Here is a 25797-nt window from a genome sequence, read left to right as displayed (position 1 = left end):
GAAAAGGACAAAAGGAGTGGTTCCACACCTACTTCATCTTTCAGGGTCATGAAGTAAGTGTACTGACCTGCTAGTGGGCAGGGCTGGGGCCCGGCTGGTCCCGTGGCAGGGTCTGGCCTTCTGTAGCTGGGTCCACGGGCTATGGGATTTTGATTTTCTTGCATCTGGCGCCTGCCCCATGGAAGGCGAGGCTGGTCTAGAGGCTAGTGCAGGCTTCCTGAGGGCACGACCGGGACCCATGAGATTCTGGGACTGGTGCCTGCCCACCAGTGGATGGAGCTGGGTCCTGGGCCCTCTGGTGGGCAGGGCCATGTCCAGATGCACCTGTGGGCTCAGGATGTCTTTAGGCAGCCTGTCTGACGGGTGGGGCTGTGTCCCTGCCCAGTTAGTTGCTTGGTCCCAGCACTGGTACCTGTAGGCTTTTGGGTGGGGCCAGTTCTTGGCACTAATGAGCTTGAGGGAGAATTCCACTGTGGTGCCTGTCAGCACCAGCATAGCATCCACTGGCAGCAGCATCCACACAGTAGAAGTAGCTCCCAAGAATGGCTGCTGCCAGTGTCTCTGTCCCCAGGGTGCTCTGCAGCCGTGCCCCACCACTACCCCTCACCGCTGCCTCTCCAAGAGACTCTCCAAGACCAGCAGGTAGGTCTGGCCCAGGATCCTATCAGATCACTGCTTTACTACTTTTGCCCTGGATCCATGATGCTTTGAGGTTTTGTGTGCGCCTTTACGAGTGTGGTTTGTTTCCCCCAACCCTTTGGGGCGCCTGAAATTAAGCCCCACTGGCCTTCAAAATCATGTGATCTGGGGGCTCATCTTCCCATGCAGGGTCCCCAGGCTGGGAGCCCGACACAGAGCTCAGAACTCTCGCTCCTGTGGGAGAACCCCTGCACTGTAATTATTCTCCAGTTCGCGGGTCACCCACCCAGGGGTATGGGAACTTGACTGTATTGTGAGCCCGCGCTTCCTACTCTTGTTGTAGTTCCTTCTTTTTATCTTTAGTTGTAGAAGATCTTTTCTGGTAGGTTCCGGTCTTTTTCATCAACAATTATTCTGCAAATAGTTGTGATTTGGGTGTGCCTATGAGGGGAGGTGGGCTCTGGGTCTTTCTACTCCACTATCTTGGCCAATCTCATGCAGTAAGTGTAAAACAGGTCGGCATATTTTATCCTGATACCAAAATGGCTTGATTAGATCTTTACACCCAACGTGTGACCACAGGGTAACAAAGCCATATACCTGGTCATCCGTTACTTCATCTGGAAGAAGTGTGGGCTAAAGTCCACTGCAGACACAGACAATGCTGGAAAGATGAGCAGAGGGTCCTCAGTGCTGTAGAAGATGACATTCCTCTGTGGAGGCTCACAGCTACATCACCATTCACTGGCAACTCCTAATCAAAGATTGGTCCCTGATCTATTTGCCTTCCTGCAAGCCCGCTTGCCACAGAGAACACTCAAAGCCAATGAAGAACTGAGGTTACGGAAGAAGCAAGGACATCTCCCCTCCTTCCATGATTAATTATCACAGGCTGATTTCAGCTATGTTGTTTTGGGGGTGGGGGGCATTTTCCAAACATTTACATTTAATCGCCCCTGGAAGCTGGGGAAACAGTGGAGAAAAAGCTCCATAATATCTCAGGTCTTTGCTATTCATAAATGAAAATCATTGTTAATTTAGAGTTTGACAGCTGTGGTGCATTTGTAAGTCCGGGGCAGCTGTCATCAGCACTCTGGCTTATTTTTCAAACAGATGTTTAATTTGACTTTAGTGCTATTGCCAATTTTTGAGGAGAAAGGGGGGGAAGCAGAAGCAGAAATAATCATTATATTTGTTGGTTTCCTTTCGAAACATAAATTGGCATGATTAACAATGACATCAGAACTGCTCTAACTGCAGTTTGGGGCGTAGGACTGGTTAGTTATCATCTCCTTACATGATTCGAAGTCCTTTCTTTTTCTTTGTTTTTTTTCCCCCCAAAGTCAGAGGCTGTTTTGTGATAATTACACCCAGACTCTGAACAACAGTCCCAGCTACCCAGAAAAGCTTTCCAAAGTGCAGAAGAAATCAGGGAGTGGTGAATGATGGGTGACTGGGCCGCAACCCCAGATGAGAGCTGCAAGGCTGGGTCTTGTCTTGTGGCTGCAGAATCAGGAAACCAGAGAGAGCAAACAGACAGCCCTCAGAGTGGAAGCCAGGGCCCCCCACTCGCTCTGACATATCTACCTTGCTTCTGGGGCTCAGGCAGCTGGGTCCATGCATTCTCTGTGTATAAAATTAGACACATCTGTGGCTCCACAGAGAAGTCTGATGAGTCAGAATGTGCTTGAACAGGCCCTGCTGTGCCAGTCCACGTTGCTTGGAGGACTCCTCCTTCACCCCAGCTGTGTTGCTAGGTGAGCCCACTTCCCGGATCAGACTTCTCTGCCCTCTCCTTTCCGTGTTTGACTTTTGGTGGCGCCACTTGGTGGTACGCCTGATGTACCACCGATCATGTGTCTAATCACTGGCCCTCAGTACCTCTTTGAGAAGGCCTCTGTCGGGGGCATACTAGATGCAATAACATACTTTCTGCATCTCTTTGTACATTGAGAGAGACGACTCACCTTGCCTTCCTCCTCAGCCGACAGTGGTGATACATGCTATGCTAAAGAAGAATCCACCCCAGGGACAAATTTGGCAGATATCCTGGGTCCCAGCTCTTAAGTCCCAGTTTGACAGAGGAATGACCCACAGCCTCACCACCTAGTGCTAGAAATAACAGAACGCTGTAAACAGAACCAAAGATGTGCTCTCTGAGGGCCAGATCTGACTCCTCAAATGGTGTCCCCCATCCTTTTAAATGGAAAGTATTGTTTGCAGATTATTAATCAGGAACTAATTCTTCATTAATTACAGAAAGACTAGGCTTCTGCCAGGTTGAACACCCAAGAATTTGGGGGAATCTCTGGGCAATTATTAAGGTATCAAAAACTCCTGGTTGTCGCTGGCTACCTCAGCCATCTACCTGGGTCTAGACTATGGATCTGTCCCTCAGGCAGCTGCTCCCTGACCTTTGCTCCGTGCTTGGGGTCCATCCCTTAATACCCACATCACAGGTGGGGCTAAGTGACAATGGTTAATAAAATGTTGAAAGCTTGGGGAGTCCAAGAATGGAGTCATAACCCAGAGGTCCTACATAGCTGGCTTATAGGTTTGGCTCTTCACAGCGCCCGGAAGCCCAGGCTTATCCTTGGGGGTTCCCAGCTCTCACACTTTGTGAGCATCAGGCTTCCTGCCTAACCTCAGGGGCCAGCCCCCTCAAAATAATGCCCTGTACAAGTCCCAGTAGACCCCAATTCCAGACTCAACTCTCCTCTGGATTAGTTTGTTTGGCTTGTAGTTATGTAGGTGGATTCATAGGGAAGGCAGCCTGAGACTGAATTCTGACTCCACCGCTCACTAATGATGTTAGGCAAGTCTGGGCACCACAGATGCCTCCCCTATAAAATGGGGATAATAGTGGTACCTGGCTTATAGGGTTGCTGTGATAATTAAGGGGGTTAATATATGTAAAGTGTTTAGAACAGTGTCTGGCCCAGAAGCAGCTCTGTATATGGCTCTATTATTATTATTGTTATTGCTATTGCTTTACATTTGCAGTAAAAGGAAGATTATCACATAGGTGTTTCTAAGACAAAAGAAGTGGTTCATCCCTTAGATGTGAATTACAGTTTCTGGCCCTTAGGACAAAAACTTTACATTTTTAAAAATTACCTTTTTTTTTTTAATTGAAGTACAGTAAGTTATATTGTGTCAATTTCTGGTGTACAGCACAGTGTCCCAGTCATGCATGTACATACATATGTTCGTTTTCATATTCTTTTTCATTAAAGGTTATTACAAGATACTGAATATAGTTTCCTGTGCTATATGGAAGAAATTTTTAAAATCTATTTTTATAAAAAACTACGTTTTTAAAGATGGTTTTTCGAGCTTCAAAAACTGTTAGGTTTCAGTCTCTCTGCATCTCCTTTCCTTTTGCTTGTCTGCTTCTTGCCAATTCCCATAAAGAATATGAAGTGGTGTTAAGAAAAACATAAAATAGTCACGTCAAATTTTAAAAATCAAAACCAGAGAAAATAAAGATTAAAGTATAATGTCAAGACAATAGGAAGATCAGGCACAAATACATAGGTGTCTAGGTCCCCATAGAATTGTAACAGTAACAGATTACAACCCATTAGATGAAATGGGAAACTCGAGGTTGTCTGATACAAATCAGTACCTGTGCTGACTAAATAAGTGAATGGATAATTGGAAAGTTTGATCAAGAAAAAGATGTTTACATAATCTCAAAGTACCTGCCCTCAAAATATATAATAGCTTATAAAGAGAAAACCAGGATAAAAAACGAATTTCTTTTGTACAGCACAGGGAACTATATTCAGTATCCTGTAGTAAGCTATAATGAAAAAGAATATGAAAATGAATATTATGTATGTATATGCATAACTGAAACATTGTGCTGTACACTGGAAATTGACACATTGTAACTGACTATATTTCAGTTAAAAAATAAAATAAAAAAGAGGAAACCAGGAATGTTAGAGGGGAGAAGTCTGGCAGACACCAGTGATGGGACGAATCTAAATTTAAATCCTTTGCCACCTGACAGGGATGCAGTGAAGAAAGCACAGCATCACTTCTGTGATGTTCCTGCTCAAGGCGCAATATACCTGAATCTAATCCTGAGGAAGCATCGGATGAGCTCAGACAGTTTACAGAATTGCCCACGTGTAATCTTCAGAACTTTCAAAGTCATAAAAGTCAAGGAAAGCCTGAGGGAACTGCTCTAGATTGAAGGAGGCCAAAGAGACATAGAACCTCAGGGCAACACAGCAATTCTAAAGTAGACCTTCTGGCCATAAAGAAATAATTGTCGTGACTTGAATAGGGTTTGAGGGTTGGATGTTTTAATGTTCATTTCCTAAATCTGACCATTATATTGTGGTTACATGAGAGAGTATCCTTGTCTGTAGGAAAAACACTCAGCTCCTCAAGGTGATTGGATAGCATGTCACCCACTTACTCTCAAATGTTTTAGGGGGGAACAAAAGTTCTTTGTACTGTTCTTGAAGTTTTGAATTAAACAGACTCAGCTCAAAGGCAGGCCTGGGTAGGGGGGGGTGTGAAGAACAAGAAGTCCTGCCTTTGCACCGTCCCTCTTCTTCTGTCTTCTTTTTTTCCATTTTCTTCCTCCCAAAATGTTGGGCTAAGATGAGGGTGAGAAGACATTGGTTGGGTTCAATCAAGAAAACAGGCCAGGACTCACTAGGCAGGAGAGGCTAGGCTGTCCGTTCCTTCATTGACTTCTCGTTAGCACCACCCATCCCTCCGAGGCACCATGCCAGACACCGGGGATGCAGAGCTGCGCGGGGCGCGGCCTCACAAGGTGGTAGGGAAATGGACCAGTCCCCGGGCAGAACACAAGGGAAGAGAACAGGGCTGGGAGGGCGAGCACCCAGCCTAGTCTGGGGCGGTGCAGAAGGTCCAAAGAGCTCAACTTGTGAGCCGACAGAGGCCACAGGGGAGACGCAGCCGAGGAAACAGCATCTGAGAATGTCCCAGACCAGAGAAAGCAAGGAATGTTTGAGGACGTACCAGTGGGTCCTGATGGTGGAGCAGGAAGGACTGTGGCTGGACAGAGGTGGCACTCAAGAAATGTGACCTTTTTCCCTTTGCATTTCTTCTCTTTATCCTGTTTTTTCCTTTTTTTTTTTTCCCCCAAAACACCCCTTCTTTGAGCACTCAGCTGGATGTTGCTCTAATCTTTTAGTAACAATAATAATAATAGCTGAAATATGTGCCAACCATCCCATAATAAAGATGATATTCTCCCATTTTACAGAGAGGAAGCTGAGGCACAACTTGCCCAGGGTGATAAGTAGTGGAACTGGGATTTGAACCCCAGATGGTCTAACTCCACAGCCCAAGCTTTTGATCTGCCACAGCGTATGAGTAGATCTTTGGTGAGGCTGAATTCTTGCGAGGATTATCTTTTATAAAGTGGGCTTGTGAGCTTCAATCATTCTCTAACTGGGTGTGTGGCGGGGGCGAGCAGGGGAGATGCTTATGAACTGCTGCATCTTACACACTCAGGTCATCTCCCTTCTCCCCTCACTCACTGCCTTCCCATGCCTGTGCCGCCAGCAGCTCCAGGGAAACCTGGAGCCGGGGCGGGGCCGGGTGTTGGTTGTACCCTGCATGGCTGCAGAGCTAGAGCAGCTCATACTGGAAGAGGGCAAGAAAGGGTCAAATCAAAAAAGAAAGGCTGAGGATCAGGCCAAAAGAGTGCTCAGTGGGAAAGGCAGTCACAAGAGAAGAAACAAGACAAAGCTGAGTCAACTGAGTGGTTTATGATGGAAACTGTGACTGAGTGGGAGGCAAAGGTATAAAAGGCCTGTTTGTGTGTGATGCTGTAGGTGGATCTTGGCCTCAGAGGGAAGGGGAGTCAAGGTGTCGTTCACCCTCCACCTCCCACTACCCCCCTGCCAGGGATCAGTTATTCATTTGACATTTTGTGAGCACCTGCTACATGCCAAGCTTGTGCCAGGTATGGGGAGGGAAGCAAAATGATTCAGTTTTATATATATATGTGTGTGTGTGTGTATGTGTATATATATTTATTCTTCAGATTCTTTTCCATAATATGTTATTGTAAGAAATTGAATATAGTTCCCTGTGTTATACAGTAGGTCCTTGTTGTTTATCTATTTTGTATATAGTAATGTGTGTCTGTTAATCCCCAACCCCTAATTTATCCCTCCCCTGCCTTTCCCTTTTGGTAACCATAAATTTATTTTCTATGTCTGTGAGTCTCTTTCTGTTTTGTAAATAAGTTCATTTGAATATTTTTTTTCAGATTTCCACATATAAGTAACATTATATGGTATCTGTCTTTCTCTGTCTCACTTACTTCACTTAGTATGGTAATCTCTATGTCCATTCATGATTCTGTGAATGGCATTATTTCATTCGTTTTTATGTCTAAGTAGTATTCCATCGTATAAGGGTGTCAATACTTTTTAAAAGCTCCCCCAAATGATTTTAATGAGTAGCCAAGGCTGAGAACACTTGAAGTACATAAAACACTTACCACAGAGTGCCTGGCACTCAGTAGATGTTAATTATTGTTATACAAGTTGATAAAGTCAAGGCTTGTGGGCTAATACTGGTGAATTGGTATGACCATCCAATGGGCCCAGCTATTGTGCAGTGCACTTTGGGTAGTTACAAGGATGAGCAAGAGAAAGTCTACTTCTGAAGGGTTTAATTAACTCTCTAGCTGGGTAGGAAAGGCATAAATAAATGAGCAGTTAAATAGCAACATGAGGTTTAAAGTAGAAAGAGGAAAGGAAGATTGCATTTTTCAAGCACTTACTTTGTGCCAGGAACTTTACATACTGGCTTAGCTCATTAATGCTCACAAGAGTAGATATTAACCCCAATTTGTAGGGCAGAAAATTGAATTACAGTTTCAGGGCTGTAATTCATCTACTACACACTGAAGATGTAGATCCAGGATCAAATCTGATCTGCCTGACTACAAAGGTCTTTCTATTATACTGTGTCTTTATCATGTTGATTTCATGGTGATTATTAAGAAAAGAAATGAACAAATGGGATTAGAATTTAGAAGGTTTAAATCCCAGTCCTTATGTATGTATGTATATATCTGTCTGTCTGTCTTTCTGTTACTTTATGTCTCTATCAAAATTCTATCCATTTATCCTTCCTTCCATCATCCATCCAACCATCCATCCATCCATCCAACCATCCATCTCACTGTTACCCAACATGGCTATAAATATTTCAAGTTAAGGCAGACATTTTGGTTAATAGGACAGCCTTTTGGATACATTTTAATTAATTCTTCATTTCTCCTCATAAAGTTAAAAAATTAACATTAAGCAAAACAATACATCACTTCCAGTAAATTATACAGGAATAGGATAACTGAGGTTATGCTTTAAAGCATGCTAATACTATCAGAGTATTTAATGTAGATTAATTACCAGTCCTAAACAGTAATACAAATAGAGGAAAACAAAATTAACGTGATTAAATATGTTCAGAGACTATTTATTCTGTTAATTGTTAAAATTTAGGCAATAGTCAAGATTGCAAAGAGACTTGCAGCTGCAGCTCCAAAATAGCTGATCCTCCTCTCAGCTGTTGCTAATTAATGCAATTTTCCTAATAACAGTTTTCTGATAGCAGAGAGACTGTAGCAAATCAAAACAACTTCATGTTTATGCTGATGAGCCCTGACAACAACCAAAAGAGCCCAAGAGGATCCAAATGGAAATGTTGCTAACTGCAGGTTTGCATATAGTATTCCTTATGCATAGCCGACCTTCACTGCCAGAAGTTTATCACGCAAAATACAAGGGGTGTGTGGGAGAGCCTAGCAAGTTACATCATCACATCAGCCACAGTCATAGTGGGTCACATGGGATTATTCCCCAGGCTCCAGAGAGGTACAGAAGAGTGCTCTGAACAATTGTCCTTTGCTCTGCACTTAGACCTGTGTAGTGACCCATCTTCCCTTAATTTTTCTGACTTTTTTTCCCCAAAGACAATTTAATGAGGCCAGTTTGCACCATTCAATATGTAGAACTACTTGACAGAATTATCAGGAAAGCAACTCAGAAGTAGCCAGCATCCTTCATGTCCAACCCATCCATGGGTGCCTTTGGCTCATGTGTTGATCCCCAGTCCAATCAGTTACAGGTAATTGGTTTCACCAAAATACATTGCACAAATCATAACAATTTATGGATCAAAGAACTGGTTTGGTGTTCCTATGGAGGGTACCAGACACATGGAAGGCCAAGATTTATTAGCTTTTTCTACTGACAATCCAGTACAGTATCATCCTGAACTTAGACCTCTGGCCATGAGGGACTCCTGATCATTGCCAGAGCAGCTTGAACAAAGAAGAATCCAAGTCAGCAGGAAGCTGAATTACAGATTTTTCAAGACTAGCTAGGTCAACCCAAAGAAACACTATGTGTATTGATGCATTTGGATGCAGTGGGCTAGATACAGTAAAAAGTGTAATTTCCAAAAGATCATTACCAAATATCCTCCTAGGGTAAGGATTCTGCTACTTCACATTCTTGAAATGTATCAAATATATCTTACTTTGTATCAGAGATATCCTTGACATGGAGCCATCTAGAAGACTAGGGAAGTGTACATCCCAATCTGATGACACAGATTCATCCACCTGCAAACACAAAATGAAGCACTGATCAGGGCACAGACCCTGGAAAAACTTTGCTCTTTGGGTCACCACACTGTGGGGTCCAACTTCTAGGACGTCTGTTGTGCTGCCCTCTGGATGGCAACCATCTGGTTTTACGCTTGTTCCCTCATAGAGATGAGGAAATTGAAGTCTCCCCTCCCCTCCCTCTCTTTCCTCTCCATCTCCACTGTGACTTCTGCCCCTATTTAGTGACAATCTAAGCAATCCCAGGAACACAGACTCTCAAGTTCACCTTCTTATCTTTCCCAGACATGCAACATGTAAATGTGGTTACACTATTATCTTCAGGATAGATATTTTTTATTAATTTATTGGGTTTTAATTTATTCCTTGGCTGCTTGAAGAAAAAAAGATTTCCAGCCCCTTGTTCAATTTCCAAAAAATCATTACCAAATATCCTCCATCATCACTCCTAAGTCCCCCATATAAGCATTAGTAGAATTTTAAAAATTTGCCATATTAAAAAAAAAAAAATTGGTCACTTGCATTCTACTCTGCGTTAAAATGAGGTATCATTAATTTCTCTCCCACATTTGTTTAACTCAGAAAGTTAAAGATCTTGGCTTCCTCTCTCCCTCCCCTCCCCTGCCCTCCCTCCCCTTTACCTTCCCTTCCTTTCCTTTTTCCCTCTCTGCCTTCCTTTAACTTATCTCTGAAACTATTTTCCATGAGAAAGTCTAGGAAACAGAACAATCAGGCCCAGATTGTGTGGCTTCCTGTGGTCTCATGTTGTTGCTTCAGAACATGTAGGGGTCCAAGTGATCATGGTTTACTTCTGATGAGCTCATGTGACTTAAGAGTGAGGCCAGTTGCTACAAGAGGGGTGCAGATGTCAAAAAGAAGAAACATGAAACAAATCTAGTGTGAGTCGGAACGTAAGGCCTAGGGATGTTTTTGAAAAGTCAACTCAGGGGATGAGCACAGAGGGGAGCACAGTGTAATCAGCAACTGTCTTTTCCATCAAGAAAGCTCCATCTTTGGTTTAAACTCCTGGCAGATACACCCTCATCCTGCTGATTCCCAGCCTTGTGAAAGGGTTTTGAATTCAACCCAAAAGGTTCCTTTTAAGAACAGTGGTTGTCGTCAGCCTAGCTTGAAAAGAACAAGGCAGACTTAACTGGTCTTTATGCAGTGGAAAATGTTCCATGACTCAGACCAGTCTCTGTTGGCTGTTCACCCCGCACGCTGGGTGGCACTGCTAATGCGGAGGAGTTTATGCGTCTTGCTTGACTGTGGACGTGATGGTAGACACTCAGCACTAGGTGTTGAATGTAAAAGAGTTGAATTACAGGTCAAGTCAGTCCATGAAAATCTATCAGATCAACACACTTTCAATGTGTGCTGCATGAAAGGCACTGTGCTAAGTGCTAGAGGGGCCACAAGGGAGCAACAAGACCCCGTCCCTGAAAACGCTCAGAATTCAGTCAGGAGTCCCACATAAACACACAATGAGTTAAATGGTAAGACAAGCAAACACTAAGACTACCCAATGCCCGAATGCCAATCCTAAAGTTCACTGGTGTTCCAGGAACCCAGAGGAGGTCACTTCCGAAGGTCCTGCTCAACAAGACTCTGAGGAGGCCGTGAGATGGTGACAGATGTGTGGGGTGTGACTGGGCAGAGAGGAGGCCTGGTTTATGAGTAGCACAGGCAGAAGCCGAGAGGGGTCCTGTGACACACAGGGAAAAGGCAGGGCTGAGTTCAGGTAGCTAGGAAGAGCATCTGGGGTGGGAGATGCAGTGTCAGACCTGGGAGGCAGCTGGTGTTCTGGTATTCAGGACTGGACGTTTAGCCAAGAGCTTGGACTGTAGTTTATAAGTGAGAGAGGAACCTTTGTATAGAGGGGTGGGGTGGGGCAGGGTGGGGATAGGATAATTAGGAGTATGGTACAACTGCTGCCTAATAATGTGCTAGAGGTGACGATTAATCCCCTAGCAGAGTGTAGGTAAGTTGGATGGTTGGCCAGGAGAGGAAACCCATTAGGAGGTTTCTGCAGTAACTGTGCAGGGAGTCCTTCATTTACTCTTTCGGGCATGTCCTTTCTGAGGTGGGGGTGGCGGGGGCTCGGGGAGAGAACTCAGCACCAACAGGCATGACAGTCCTGACTCCTCACTTAGAGCAGTTCTTGTACCGTCTCTCCCCAAAGCAATGCACATGCTTACAGTTTTGCATACAGCATTTTCAGGGGCTCAAGAATCCTTTGAAACCTCTTCATGGACCATGACTCTGTAGCTAAGAACCATATCCCCCACCACACACTCCCTAACCCTGTCCAGAAGAGAGAGTATCTCCCAACACACAGGTCTGCTACTGTACATGAATTTTCACAGCAGAAAACCCAGGGTGACAGGGAGGCTCCCTGAGGAACAGAAAGGAGGGCAGAGTCTCCTTGCTTGTATGTAAGGAGACTGTTCTGTTGCCTGATGGCTTCCTTACCCCTGGGAAACCACGCTTCCCACCCCAGCTTACAGGAACTCACAGGAAGGGGAGGTGGCTGTGGCCCCCACAGAGAAGGACCAGCTGCAGAGAACAGTGACTTTGTGAACCAGCCAGGAGAGAGCTCTCAGCGTAGCAGCATTTCCTCTAACTCAGGCTAGGGTGATCGTACTATTACATCCATGCAATGCGTGGAGCATAAAGGAGTCTGCAAGTACACTGAGGAACCCAGGAGCAATGTTCACTTTCTATTTCTTGTTTTCCAGCTGAGATAGGTGCTATTTCAGATGAGAGCACAGTCTGGAGAGAAAGCAGTTGAAGACCTGGGTGCTTGGGATAAAAATTTAACTTTCAGCTTTAGAAACATATATCTTGGTTGGAGATTTGATGAAATGGGATGACAGTCATGCCATTTCACGTATCTGCCATCATTCATTTCAGGCCCAATAGTGGTTCTTAAAGTTTTCAAGGTCAGGAACCCCTTTGAGAAGCAGATGAAAGCTATGAACTCTTAACCAGAAATATGCACTTGTGCACATCACCCAGAATTTCATCATCCTGAATCCTGTAGACCTCAGATTAAGACCTCCAGGTTCGAGCTTTGGCCAGATTCCCTGTTAGATTCTAAGCATAAATGATGCTTAAGACACAGGCCCAGGGCTGGAGGGGCTCCTATTCTGCCAAGGGTGAAGGAGTTGGAGGGGGAAATGAGGCAGGCACTGATTAGCAGTTTAACTGTATGATACATTATACAATAGAATCATGCATCTGACAATATTATAGAAACATTGAATTAACTGTCTGTCAGTTGTCCCTTGACTAGTAGTACCCTGGGTACCAGTAATCATACTACAAAAACCTAAAAAGTGTGCTAAGGCTGATTGAAAAAAAAAAAGTAATTTTTCAGGAACATCAAACTCTGTGTTTTTGTATCCTTAAGGGAAAAAGGTTTTTTGGCCTAAAGATATATTGTGAGATACTGTCCCCCCACCCTCCCCCCCCTTCCAGGCTTAAGGATTAGACACATATGTATGTCTTTAAGGTTAAGAAATGCCATGGACAATTTAAGCCAGAGGGAGGAACCTGTTAAGGGTCAAAAGATGCTGGAAAAAAATGGATAAGTTTGATAAAAAAAGGAAATGTGAAATGGTCCTGATCACTAACCAGAATTGCCTGCCTGTCAGAGCTTCCACAACTGGGACTATATCCTGCAATCTATTTCTTTTGTCCTTGTAAGTTTATTTAAGATTTTTCCAACAGATGACAAATTTCCAGCCAGTGATCCAGCAGGTATCCCTAAGGGTTTCCACTGTTGACTCTGCTGCAGCTTCTAGGCATGTGAAAGCCCCCTCCAGAGAAAAAAAAAAGTGTATTTCCCTCTCCTGTGTTTTCCTGTCAAACTCGCACCTGCGTGCCCCCTCCCTGTACAGCCGTGTCTCTTTCAGACTGGAGTGCACTGGCAGGCCGGCTGCTTTCTTCCTAGGCACTGTGAGCAGGTGCCTGTCCCCTGCATGCCATGGAAAGTCCCAGAAAAAGGCAGTATGACCTCCCACCCACCAAACCCAAGCCCTCTTTTAAGGCATCTGGAGTGTTCTTCTCCCAGACTCTGCTGACCAAAGTATCCCTGCCCCGAAGCCTGCCTAAGCCCTTTAGTGGCTCCCCAGTACAATCTCCCGGCCTGGTGTAAAGGGTCAGCAGAACCTGCTCTGCCTTAGCATTTGAACTGCCCTCTTCCATACTCCCACAGTACTTTGTTCATACTTGTTTCTGTCAGTTAGGCATGCTTTTGAGAGCAGCATTCATTAAAAAACTTGACCAATGATAGCTTCAACAAATAGAGATTTATTTTTCTCATATAACAAGAAGGCTGGAGGTAGGTGACTGCTACCTAAGTGATGTCATTGACGAATGACAGCAGCTGAATGATGTCAGAGCTAGGGTCTCCGAGTTTTGTTGGTCTTTTCCTCATGGTCACAAAATGGCTGCCTTGTTTCACACATCGTGTTTATAATCAAGGCTGGAAAAAGAAGGACAGGACAGGGTGGGTCATCAATTTCTTTAAGCTGAAAAACGAAACATTCTCAGGTTTACCTTTCAAGCTGACAATCTTCCTTTATGAGGTCACATTTGGGTCATATGCCATGCCCTCTTCCCCAGCTGCAAGGAAGGCTGGGAAAGTGGGAACAGGACTGTCATGATTGGCTTACCTAGTACTACTCCTCGAAAAATGAGGGCTCTGCAAGCATGGCAGATGGAAGGAGTAGATATTGGGTAGACTCTACTAGTTGCTATGCAGTATTGTGATGCATATCTCTCCCTTATCTGGCTGTCAGCTCTTTGGTGTCACACATACTATATCTTGCTCATCTTTGTAACTCTAATTCCTGACACAGCTTTGTGGAACCTACTGTGTTAAATAAAAACTTGAGTAAATGTTTTAATGCCTTTCATGTCTAAATTAGTTCTTTGAAAACATAATCCAGTTTTAGTCTTTTCTTTTCACATCTTGTGTTATGAAGATCAATTCCTCATTGTTAATTTGCCATTGGATTTTTAGGGGGTAAAATTTAAAGTGCTAGAGTAATAGTATTGACAAGATATCTGACAATGATGTCTGAAATGGGACAATAATAAAAGAAAATGGAATCATGATAAGCTTGTTATCCTCAGGGTCATTCTGAGAAGAAATAAACTGAGTACTAAGACTAGTTTTCCTCTATTTTTTGATGAACTTTGAACCAGAGGTTTGTAGATGTAAGTCTGTTCAATAATGTGAATCAAGAACTCGAGAAATCCACTGGCCATTCCAGGTTGGGAGTGGAATATAGTCTTGTTAAGAACCTAACTGACCTCTTAGCCAGATTCTGGTTGTTAGCTAAGCTGCAAGTGTACGTGCAGCACTGCGTGGAGCTGATTCCCCAGATTCTGGTGAAGTCTGCCCGGAGCAGATGGCGTTCCGTCCGAGGCCATGGATTAGGTGCAGCTCTAACTCCTGCAAAAAAACTCCTCCCTGATTACAGACTCCACCTCTGGGGTTCCAAGTCCAGTTCCAGTGGCATCTTTCTAAGAAGGTGTCCTGACTGACCTCATTCCCACCAGTAAGTCCCCCAGCTCTACCTCCGGCATCATGGCCTCCTTCCTCTGAGTTACTGCAGTGCTCGTAGGAGATTCTCCAGTTGGGGTTCTAGCATAGTAGGTATTCTGAGAGTCATTTGGGAACGTTTCGTCTTAGAATGTGGCAGCTTGTCATAGGCAGAGTTTCTGTAGAATGGCATGATCTGGCCCTCATCTAATCCTATGGCACCATTTTGTGACCAGTCTCAAGCCTGGCAGATTGCATCATTGTCAGTTTCCTTGTTATCACATTATACTGAAGTTTAGCAAAATGTTACCATTAGGGAAAGTTGGGCAAAGTGTATACTCTCTATTATTTCTTACAACTGTATGTGAAGCTACAACGATCTCGATAGAAATTCCAAAAATTAAATAAAAATTCTTCCTTGCCCCTCTCTCTTTTGTTTCAGTCACTGGCACCCCCAATCTTCCCTCTGGCCATTGGGGTTTGCCATGGGGAGTCAGTTAACTTACCTCATCTGTCTCAGTTTTCTCATCTGTAAAACAGGGAAAATATTAGTGCCTACCTCATGGGGTTGTTGGAAGGATTAAATGAATTAATATTCATGAAGCACTTAAAGTGTGCTTAACTGTTAAACAGACAAATAAATAAAAGGTCTTGTACTCAACCTCCTCTTTCTGTCCCAGATCCAGTAAGTTACTAAGTCCTTGGAAATTTTTCTACAACGTGTCTCTTGGATTCTCTATGCCCTCTGCAATTCAGACCTGTGGGGTCATTGCCTCCTCTTGCCACTTGGCCAGGGTGAACTTAGTTATTTCTGCACCCTATGGCTCCTCCATGATTGCGCTCTACATTGCCTTCCTGTTTCCTTTTTATTTCTCTCTTTTCCCCCACTGGACTAGGAGCTTCTTACTGGAGGGTACCATCTCTTATTCATCTTTGAATTTCTGCTCCTAGCAAAGTGTCTGACACATAATAAGTGCTCAGTAAGTATTTCATGAATGAGTGATAAGCAGGAGAAATCTCATGGCAGCTAGATTTCCTAGCATTTACTAGAATTGCTTCTTTGCAGTAATGGCAGACAACTATACCAGTCTCTGAATCTACAGCTTTGTGACCCCAAGCACAGACTGTGACCTTACCGATGGGCAGCTATGGAGTTCTTGTGCTATGGACAGAGCCCTGCAGATAAGCTTTTGCTGTTCCTCTCCCAGGGGCACATTACCTTAAGCTTCAAGAAGCCTGTTAACTCCTGGACACCACAGCATTTCTTGAGATACACATAAAATCATATAAAAGATTGGGAAGAGTCTGGATCAGGGGAAGCACCCAGCTTTTGTGAATATTTGCTGAGTAACAGGAGATTAGCACTTGGCGTACTTGCAGAGTGAAGTAAGGCATCTCGGTTCCTGATGTACCATTGCTGTGACTCTAATATTTTATTCTTGCATCCTCCTACAGAGTTGTTCTTTCATTGGTAGAAGGAAGGAGATGTTACTGGTTATAAACTGGATTGCTTCTATGGAAAACATCCCTGAGATCATAGACAACTTTTGTAAAGTATTCCAAGAAATGCTCAGTAATAGGGATTTTACTGGAATCGGGAAGAGGGTTGGCAAAAGTAGTCTGGAGACCACAAACCTGAGCTTCCTTTTAGTCATTCATTATCTCCACCAAAGCATTTGACCAAGTTAGCATGCTCACTCCTCCCTCCACAAGCGAAGGAGACCGACCTGACATCAATCTTAATAGCTTCTGTTTATGAAGCACTTTTATGTGTCAGACACTTGGTTAGGGGCTGGTGATTTAACAACAGCCACAGTGGTGGCTGCCACTACTGAATATTTACTCTGTGCGATGTGCGTGTCATAAGGACCTTCTTAATTCCTTTCATGGCCTGATCTCCCAAATCCTTGAATTTCTAAAGGCTCCCTGTCCCTTTTCAGTGGGAGCAGGGATCCCAGGCCTTTTCAGCTCTAGACAGCAAACCCACAACTTGGCCAACTCTAACTTCACTCCAGCAGGCATATTCCCACTGGACAAAGAACAGCAAATTGAAGAAACTCTTCAGACAGAAAAGATACGAGCATCCAAAAGATTCAGGATGGAGTTACTGGAAATGTTCCACTTTAGGCTTAAAAGGAAACTTTTGAAATGATTAGTAAGTTATTTAGAACCTCAATATTCCAAAGTTGGAGAAGCTTACATACTGAGAAATTTAATTTAGACTTCCTTAACACGCTCTTTCATGATAAGAGAGCATTCAGTGTATCGGTATATAAATGCTATGCAACAGGCCTGCCAAATTGCAACACAGAATGGGAGAAATTTGTCATTTTGAAATGCTGAGGGAATTCTTACTAACAGCATTTTCATCTTGTAAAGCTATTATTTTTCCGAACTATAATATGATTTATAAATCTCCACTGAGTTTTATACTTTTGATGGGAACAGACTCAAAATGAAATGCATTTTCTCAGAATATAAAATTCTCTCAGGAGTTGACCAAACGAATAAAAAGAAACGTCTTCTGCAACCAAGCAGACCAAAGTCTTGGTCTCTGCTGGCGTCTCTGTCTGTGGGTGAGTGCTGGCCTTCAAAGTCCTGGGCTCAGCTAGACCCTCTTCTCTCTTCACTCCACACACTTTCCCTGGGCGATGTCAGCCACTCCAAAGCTTCAGCTCTTTTTTTTTAAATTGAAGTATAGTTGATTTAAAATGCTATGTTAGTTTCAGGTGTACAGCAACGTGATTCAGATTTATATATATATTATATATATATATATAATATATATATTCTTTTCCATTATAGATTATTACAAGATATTGAATATAGTTCTCTGTGCTATAGAGTAGGTCCTTGCTGTTTATCTATTTTATATATAGTAGTGTGTATATATTAATTGCAAACTTCTAATTTATCCCTTACCCCTTTCCTCTTTGGTAACTATAGTTTGTTTTCTATGTCTATGAGTCTATTTCTGGTTTGTGGATAAGCTCATTTATATCACTTTTTTATATCCCACATATGAGTGATATCATATGGTATTTGTCTTTGTCTGACTTGCTTTACTTAATATGATCATCTCTAGGTTCGTCCACGTTGCTGCAAATGGCATTATTTCATTCATTTTTATGACGAGTCATATTTCATAGCATTTGTATAGCACATCTTTATCCATTCATCTGTCAATGGACATTTAGGTTGCTTCCCTGTCTTGGCTATTGTAAATAGTGCTGCTAGGAACATTGGGATGCATGCACCTTTTTGAATTAGAGTTTCCTTCAGATAGAAGCCTAGGAGTGGGATTGCTGGATCATATGGTAGCTCTATTTTTAGTTTTTGAAGGAATCTCCAGATTGTTCTCCACACCCTTTCAGCGTTTATTATTTGTAGACTTTTTAATGATGGCCATTCTGACTGGTGTGAGGTTAATACTTCATTGTGGCTGTGATTTGCATTTCTCTGATAATTGGTGACATTGAGCGTCTTCTCATGTGCCTGTTGGCCATCTGTGTGTCTTTCAAAAGCTTTAGCTCTTCTGCCCCAGTGACCCTCGTATCTATACTCCCCACCCCTCGCACCTCTCCTGAGTCACAGGGCCCTCCGTCTAACTACAGACGTGGATTTTGGTGTAGAAACTTCAAAACCTTGAGCATGTTACTTAGCCTCCCTGCTTCTCAGTTGCCCACACCTGTAAGATAGGGGTGAAACTAGCCACAAACTCTCATCTTCATCCCTCTGAAAACAAGAGCATTTTGATAAGTTTGCCAAACTTGACCTAAACTGGCGTGAAGCTGTTTATGGCTTTTATTTACTTAGTATGACTCTTCTTACATTCTGCTGCAGAATATTGGTGTGTTTGATTATGGGGATGTTAATGGCCTATTGCCATCTTAACTTCCTAATGTCTGAAAAACTCTGAAATTAAAACACATCTAGTCCAAGGATTTTGGATGAAGAAGTTGAGGACTTGTAGTATATGTAAAGCATAAGATATAGAAGCTAAAGATTATCTTTATATATACGATAGTGAAGGGCCTCCCTAGCCCAGTGACGGGCACAAAGTAAGGGCTCAGGAGATACAACTATTACCAAAAAGAGGGCCACCTTGACTTTATAAAACAAAGCATGAAAGAGACAGATATCTTATAGGAAACACATATTTTCTACCTCTGGCCCCTCAAATTTTTATGATGATAGTTTTGGAAAATGTGGAGGTGATTTAATTTTTCTAAGCATAATCAAGCCTTTAAAGCGTAGGTTTTGCCATCGTTCTCCTATTTGCAGCAGGAGGCAGAAAATTCAGGGCATTTGTTACAGATGCGAGCAAAGACAGGTGATAGGAGATGCTGGGAGAGGAAACAGCACAGGGAAGGGCGTAGTGGAGCGGTGTTCACACAAGGGGGATAGACTTCTCACAGTCTGGAACCCAGGGAGCATGGCGTGAAATGGCAATAAATAAAGCCAGAGGGGTATTTGGGGGAAATTTTAAGAACAGCCTTGAATACCATGATAAGCTTGTATTTTGCCCTGGTAGATTGGGTGTTTTCAGACCATTTTATCAAGAGAATTTTATTGAAACAAAATTTGATTTTCATGGGAGCTCTGTATACTGCCATCACCTACTAGTCCATTTTTACTCTATGGCCCAAATGCTCTTGTAAAAGGGCACCTCTGATCATCTCACTCCTCAGGGCTCATTCCTCAAAGACTTCCCATCAAGCTTGGGGTAAAATGCCATCTCCCTGTAGGCTCTGGGTGCTGGGGACCTGCCCACCTCCCCAGCTCATCTCACACTCTGAACCTGGCTTACTACTCATGGTTCTCCAGTGAGCCGTGGCCCTCCCCATCTCAAGGACCTTACAAAGGATGCCCTCTCCATTGCTTCTCCCTCCCATTTGCCTAATTAGCTTCTACTCATTCAAATCTAAGCTCAGCCACCTTTTTTGCAGGGAGCCTTTCCTGGCTTGGTCAGGGCCCCCTGTGTTAGACTCTCCCACACCCCATAGGCTTGTCCGTTCAGCACTTAATGACTGGGTGTGTTAACTGATTAGCTGAAGATTTCATCGTTGGATGTTTTCTCCCCACTATGCTGGCAGCCTTGAGAATGGGAAGTGGCCCCACCTGTCTTGTTCGTGACAGTGTTCCTGGCCAATGTCTGGCCACTAAGCAGACTTCTAACAACTATTTGTTGAAAATACACCAGCAAATACAATAGGAAAACAAGTGGGAGAGGAAGCTGCTCTGGGTTGAAGTGAGGTTGAAGCAAGAATGTGGGGCCTGGGAGACTTCCCGATAAGCCTAGTCCTTGCCCCCCACAGGGCTCCCTCAGGCACTTCTCACTGGGGAACATTCTGAAAGCACAGTGGTAGGTGATGGGATCCTCCAGCAACAAAAGGCTTTGTTATTTGGCTTTGGGGTGAGCGAGCGTTCTCCAGAGTGTTCTCTTGGCCTGAAGAAATGGTCTGCTTGATGGTCAACAGAATGGATAAATGATCACAGTAGCTTTGTGTTGACAGGAAGTCTATTTCATTCATTTATTTCAATATCTTTTCTCTCTCGGGAGAGGAAAGACTGTAAAAGACATCGGTAGGCTGGCCTCAATTTTATTCTTTGGGGCGAGACTGAGTGTACAGTAGACATTCCTTTGGAAAGTCATTTTGGCCAAGGCCCAGACCATGGGGAAAACCGCCTGTGCACTCTGCAGATCCTGCACACGTGGACCCCTTCCTGGAGCTGAGATCCTGTGACCCAGGGCAGCTCCCTGTGACTCTACCCCGCATTCAGGGTGGCCAGACTCCCTTTATCTGTGACATAGGGCAAATCAAAGTGAAAATTACCTTTTGATTGAGTAGCATTGCTGAAGAAAATCAATAGAAACAGCTCAAGATCCACTAACAGCGTCTCAACGTTAAGTGTTGTGGACTTTCAAATTACTGGAACGCTGAGTTTCAGGTCTCTGCAAGGCCAGCTGCAAATAGACGGCAGAGTGGGTTCAAGGAAAAGTAGCATGTCTCTGCAATCCTAGATTAAAGAGAAAATATGTGCGGGCCAAAAGCAAGTCATTTTTCAACTTCGAAGTATTCTTTCCAGATTCTAAGATCCTGAGTTTGACACATTGAAGAGGGAGCTCTAACAGCTGAAGTTGTCTTTGTTCAGAACGTAGGAGACAGTTTTGTCTAGACTCTCAGGAAAGATAGAGAATGACATTTTCAGAACAAATCAAAATATATTTTTAGGATTTTTTTTTCCCCTTCAGGAGGAGAATTTGACATGCTTCCCTGATTTGAATTTGGTTGATCTATAAATGGCCTCAATAGTTTGATACAAAACTGGAGTAAATGAACCATTGAGAAAAGTTGTTGAAAATGCTGTTAGTTCACTTTCTTTAGCACCACCAGCAACCCCACCATTACTAATGTTTATTGAGTTGTTTCTAGGTGTATGCTAAATTCCTGATATACAGGGTTTTTTCTCATATGTCAACATATAACTTTTGTATTGTAGATCTATAAGTACACTTTATTTTAAAATTTTATTTTACTATTTTTTAAAATTGAAGTATAGTTGGTTTACAATGTGTTAATTTCTGGTGTACAGCATAGTGATTCTGTTATATATATAGATAGATAGATAGATAGATAGATAGATAGATAGATAGATAGATTCCTTTTCATATTCTTTTTCATTATAGGCTATTAATTAGGTATTGAATATAGTTCCCTGCACTATACAGTAGGACCTTGTTTATTTTGTATATAATATTTAGTATGTACAAATTTGGAACTCCCAATTTATCCCTCCACCCCCATTTTCCCCCCTGGTAACCATAAGTTTCTTTTCTAGTCTGAGTCTGTTTCTGTTTTGTAAATAAGTTCATTTGTGTCCTATTTTTAGATTGCACATGTAAGTGATAGCATATAGTATTTTTCTCTTTCTGGCTTGCTTCACTTAGTATGATAGGTCCATCCATGTTGCTGCAAATGGTATTATTTTATTATTTTTTGTGGCTGAGTAGTATTTCATTGTATGTGTGTGTGTGTGTATGTATATATATATATACATACACACACACACATACATATATATACACACATACATACATACCACAACTTCTTTATCCAGTCATCTTCACATACATTTTGTTAGTTCCTATAGTAATCCTAGGAGGTAGATATTATTATTAATGCTGACTGACCTAATGAAGAAACCAAGGCACAGAGAGCCAGAGGGACTCACCCAAAGCCACACAGCTGAAGGTGGACAAGCAATGGTCTGGCATCCCCCAGACTTGCCCTCCTCACCACATGTTTGTGTCTTCTTTCCCCACAGGGCTAGCATCGTACAGAAACGCATCATTTATTTTCAAGATGAGGGCTCCCTGACAAAGAAACTTTGTGAACAAGGTAAGGACGTGTGGACGTGAGGGTGGGAGAGGGCCAGGTAAATGAAAGGTGGCTCATTCAGTCCAAGCATCAGTTGCAGGAATTAAGGCAGTTGGGCTTTCTGAGTTCCTCCGGGTTCTGTTCCTCACGTCTCTCCGATTTTTAATCTGGCTGTGTGCTGTGGATAATTGGATCTGCCTTAAACTCTAATTACTCAGCTTGATTCCCTGGGTAGGAGATAATGTACCTTATATTGGAGTCGTGGTCTTCTTATTTTTGTGAAACAGTGATTATTCTGAAGAGATTCCTTGAAATAATTCATAAGACTTAATTAGGAACACACAATTGTGTACCTTAGAAAAGTCTGTGATTGTTTTCTGGAATAATCACTAGCAGGAACCTAATGTGGCACCCAGGCCATATGGGGGGGTTTTCTCTAGGGAAACAGATGCCAACGGGGTATTGAGTTTATGATCTAACCTCAATCCAAGGTGGTCCTTGGATTTGCCGGTCCATCTATTCCCTCTCCTTGGATTGAAGGCATTCTAACAAAGTTTATGGAGACCAAGTAGACTGGGGAGGCAGGTGGGGTTCAAATCCTGCCTCTGCCCTTCCTAGTCACATGACTTAGTATATGTAAAATAGTACCATGCCTCCTTGATACATAGTGAAGATATATGTGTATGTGTGTATACATACATGTACACACATACACACACATACATATATGTTTATAATGTTTATGTGTGTTAGCTATTGTTATGTATATCCAAAAGCATTAATCTGTGAAACTTAAGGTTTTAAACATCCAATGTGTTCAGAGGTCATTAGAGAACTAAATAAAAATGGAAAATGTTCTGAAATTATACATCTTCATTCTCTCATTTCTATCCATTGTTAAAGACTTTATTTACATTTAGATCAATTAGCATTTTGAGAAGAAATAATTCTGTAAGAATTCTCCAATTCTCGTAGCTCATAAGCTATTAATAAAAAGAAAAGTTGATCAAGGTCTTCTGGGAAAGATAATGATGATAGCTAATTTTTTTTTAGTGCTTGCTACATGCCAGGCACCATTCTAAGTACTTCACAGGCCTTATATAATCTGCACAACAATGTTAAAGACTACTATATCATCCCTATTTTATAGATGAGAGAAGCCTGAGACATGAAAAGTTTAAATAGCCCGCTCAGCATTGTACAGTAGTGGGGGCGGACAGAGTTTGGATCTAGGAGCCATTGCCCTAAGCACCGGCTTTCTATCAGAGTGACTGCCTCCCAATTCAGTAGCTTGAATTGTTGCTTTTGGTGGATCAAAGCATAGGTCTCCCTATAGATGAGCTGGAGCAGAAACTAGGTCTGAAGTGGAGGAATGCTTGGAGATCATGGAAAGAGCAAAAGGGGAGAGATTTGGCTTTCCTGCATTAGGCTCATGCCTTCCAAAGGGGCCGGAGAGCTGGAGCCTGTGGGACCCCAGCAGCTTCCAGGGGGGCATCACCACACACGGCTGCTGGGGCTTTCCTTTCCTACATATAATAGTCCACAAATTTGCTCAGCCTTTCCCCAAACCCAGACCATCTCAACTGTTGAGGCTCTTGGTTCCTAAAGAATGATCCCATCCCTTCCCAGCCTCCATGAGCTGACATCCAGGTCCCATGGGTTAGGGTTATGAGTGCTCTGGTGCCCCTCTTGGTTTCCGCCCACGGTTGGCTAAGCATGGCCACTGGGGTGTGGTTGTGTTAGTTTGACTCTCAGAGCACAGCCTTACTTCCCAGATTTGAGGGTCCCTAGGAGACACTCCACAGTCACCCCCATGTACTGCCAGCAATCATTAACTAAAGTGTACTTTCCAAAGCCTCAGTCCTGATGTGGGGAGCCTTGTCTAAGCTGTGAATATAGCTAACTTTCTGCATATCCAGTGTCAAGAAAATGGCCTTGCAAATCTCTACTGGTTACCACTTCGGATGCAGAGATCCTATCAAAACGACCAAGCACAAATCTGTATAAAAAGACCCCTTTCCAACAGCAACTTTGTGGACAAAATGGCCCAGCGGGACCTGAGCTGTAGAATCACTAGGTGCAGTGTAGATGATCCCTGGAGATGGCAGACCCGAGGAAATCCATCAGTTAGCAAAGCAAATCCCGTGAAGAACGTCTTTAAGACATCAGCATAGAGCGAAAGGACTTTTCTTAAATGTGTATACCCAGCTCTTTCATTAAGGCCTTCACATTCTTTGTTGGATCAAATCAGATCTCTCAAGGAAGGGGAGAAAAGAATTGGGATCTATTATTTTTTGTCTCAAATGAAGCTATTAATCGATAGGGGGAAAAACTAAGAACCGCACAGATGAAAAGCAACAGCAATCGTTATTTTTTAAAAGAAACACAAAACACTGAGCTCTTTACCATTCAGAACAGAGAAATAGAAAATATTCAAAAAGGTGACCTGTACTAAAGAAACTGCATATGTATACTCACTTTAATACCATGTCACAGACATTAAGGGAGAGAGACAGAGAGAGGAAAAGATGAGGGGAAAAGCAGGGATGAGAGGAGGCTGTGGGCAGAGAAGGAGCAATGAGAAAAGGAAGACAAGGGAAGAGGAACGAAGAATAAAGGCTGAGAGTTGTAAAGGAAGCTGGTGTGTTAAGAGTAGAAATGGGGAGGGGCAGCTCAGGCGATGCTGCGTGACCTCTGGTTCCCTGCACCGGGCAGGCCCTGCGTGCTTAGGACAAGAGGGGTAACTCGACACTTGTTATCACTGCCCTCGGAAAAACCTGATTCATTTTCAGTAGGCTTTTCCTCAGTAGGAAATGGTATGTGTGTTTTTATTTTCAAACGTAGAAATCCATTTTTTAAATGGAAGCTTATTTTCCTTTGGAATTCCATAGGGTTTATTATAAGCGCATTCTCTTGAGCCCCTGGAAGTTATCTTTAAGTTCACTACTTATAGCTGAAACCTGTTTTGATAAGGTAAAGCTCCCAATTTGTGTTATTTGGGTTCTTTGAGAGATTATTGCTGCCTTATTTAACAGCGCCTAGTAGTTACAATCGAAACCTCAGCACGTATCTTTTAGCTCTGAATCTGGTTTTCAAGACTAATTTAGTTTTTTTATGACATAGTTGATCATGATGGAAATGTAAAAAGAAAAAAATCTTCAGGAGTTACTCATTTATGTATGTTACCTTTCCCAAAATACATTTAATAGTGCTTGTCTCTTAACTATCAAAGTGGCTCACACAGGAGTCAGATCTGTATGAAAGGCAGTGGGAAGCTTACTTCTAACACAGACAATGCCCTCACCTCTTCCTAGTTACAAAAAGTAGCCAATGATTTCTATTTTGGGTGGTTTCAGATCGCTTCTTTAGCCTGTTAAGAAATCCTGGAGCTATGTAAGAAGGTAAATTTTTTCAGTGCACCATTCTTTGTCTGAAAAAGCAAAAAGAGAAACATACACAAAAATTTCTCATTGGTGTTTATGCAGACCTATCCATAAGGTCTTTCCAACAGTGATCTAGTGTAGAGATTCAAGCATGGGCTGTGAACTTGATAAAACCCGAGCTCCAGTTCTGCCTGTACCACT

The 25797-nt window shown here is 42.9% G+C and overlaps 1 protein-coding gene across 2 annotated transcripts in view; it reads left to right on the top strand.

Annotated features, from left to right (window-relative positions):
* The window catches only part of SPON1 (spondin 1), a 242933-nt gene that overhangs the window by 83474 nt on the left and 133662 nt on the right, over nt 1-25797 (top strand). For both annotated transcript variants that reach the window (XM_032488972.1, XM_014565301.2), the window contains exon 4: nt 22161-22234. In XM_032488972.1, the coding sequence (XP_032344863.1) occupies nt 22161-22234 (74 nt within the window). The remainder of the gene's footprint in view (nt 1-22160; nt 22235-25797) is intronic.

The sequence above is a fragment of the Camelus ferus genome, chromosome 10 (genome assembly GCF_009834535.1).
Source record: "Camelus ferus isolate YT-003-E chromosome 10, BCGSAC_Cfer_1.0, whole genome shotgun sequence".
In the NCBI taxonomy this organism is placed as follows: domain Eukaryota; kingdom Metazoa; phylum Chordata; class Mammalia; order Artiodactyla; family Camelidae; genus Camelus; species Camelus ferus.
The sequence above is the reverse complement of the archived record's forward strand: the minus strand, read 5'-3'. Positions and strand labels throughout refer to the sequence as shown.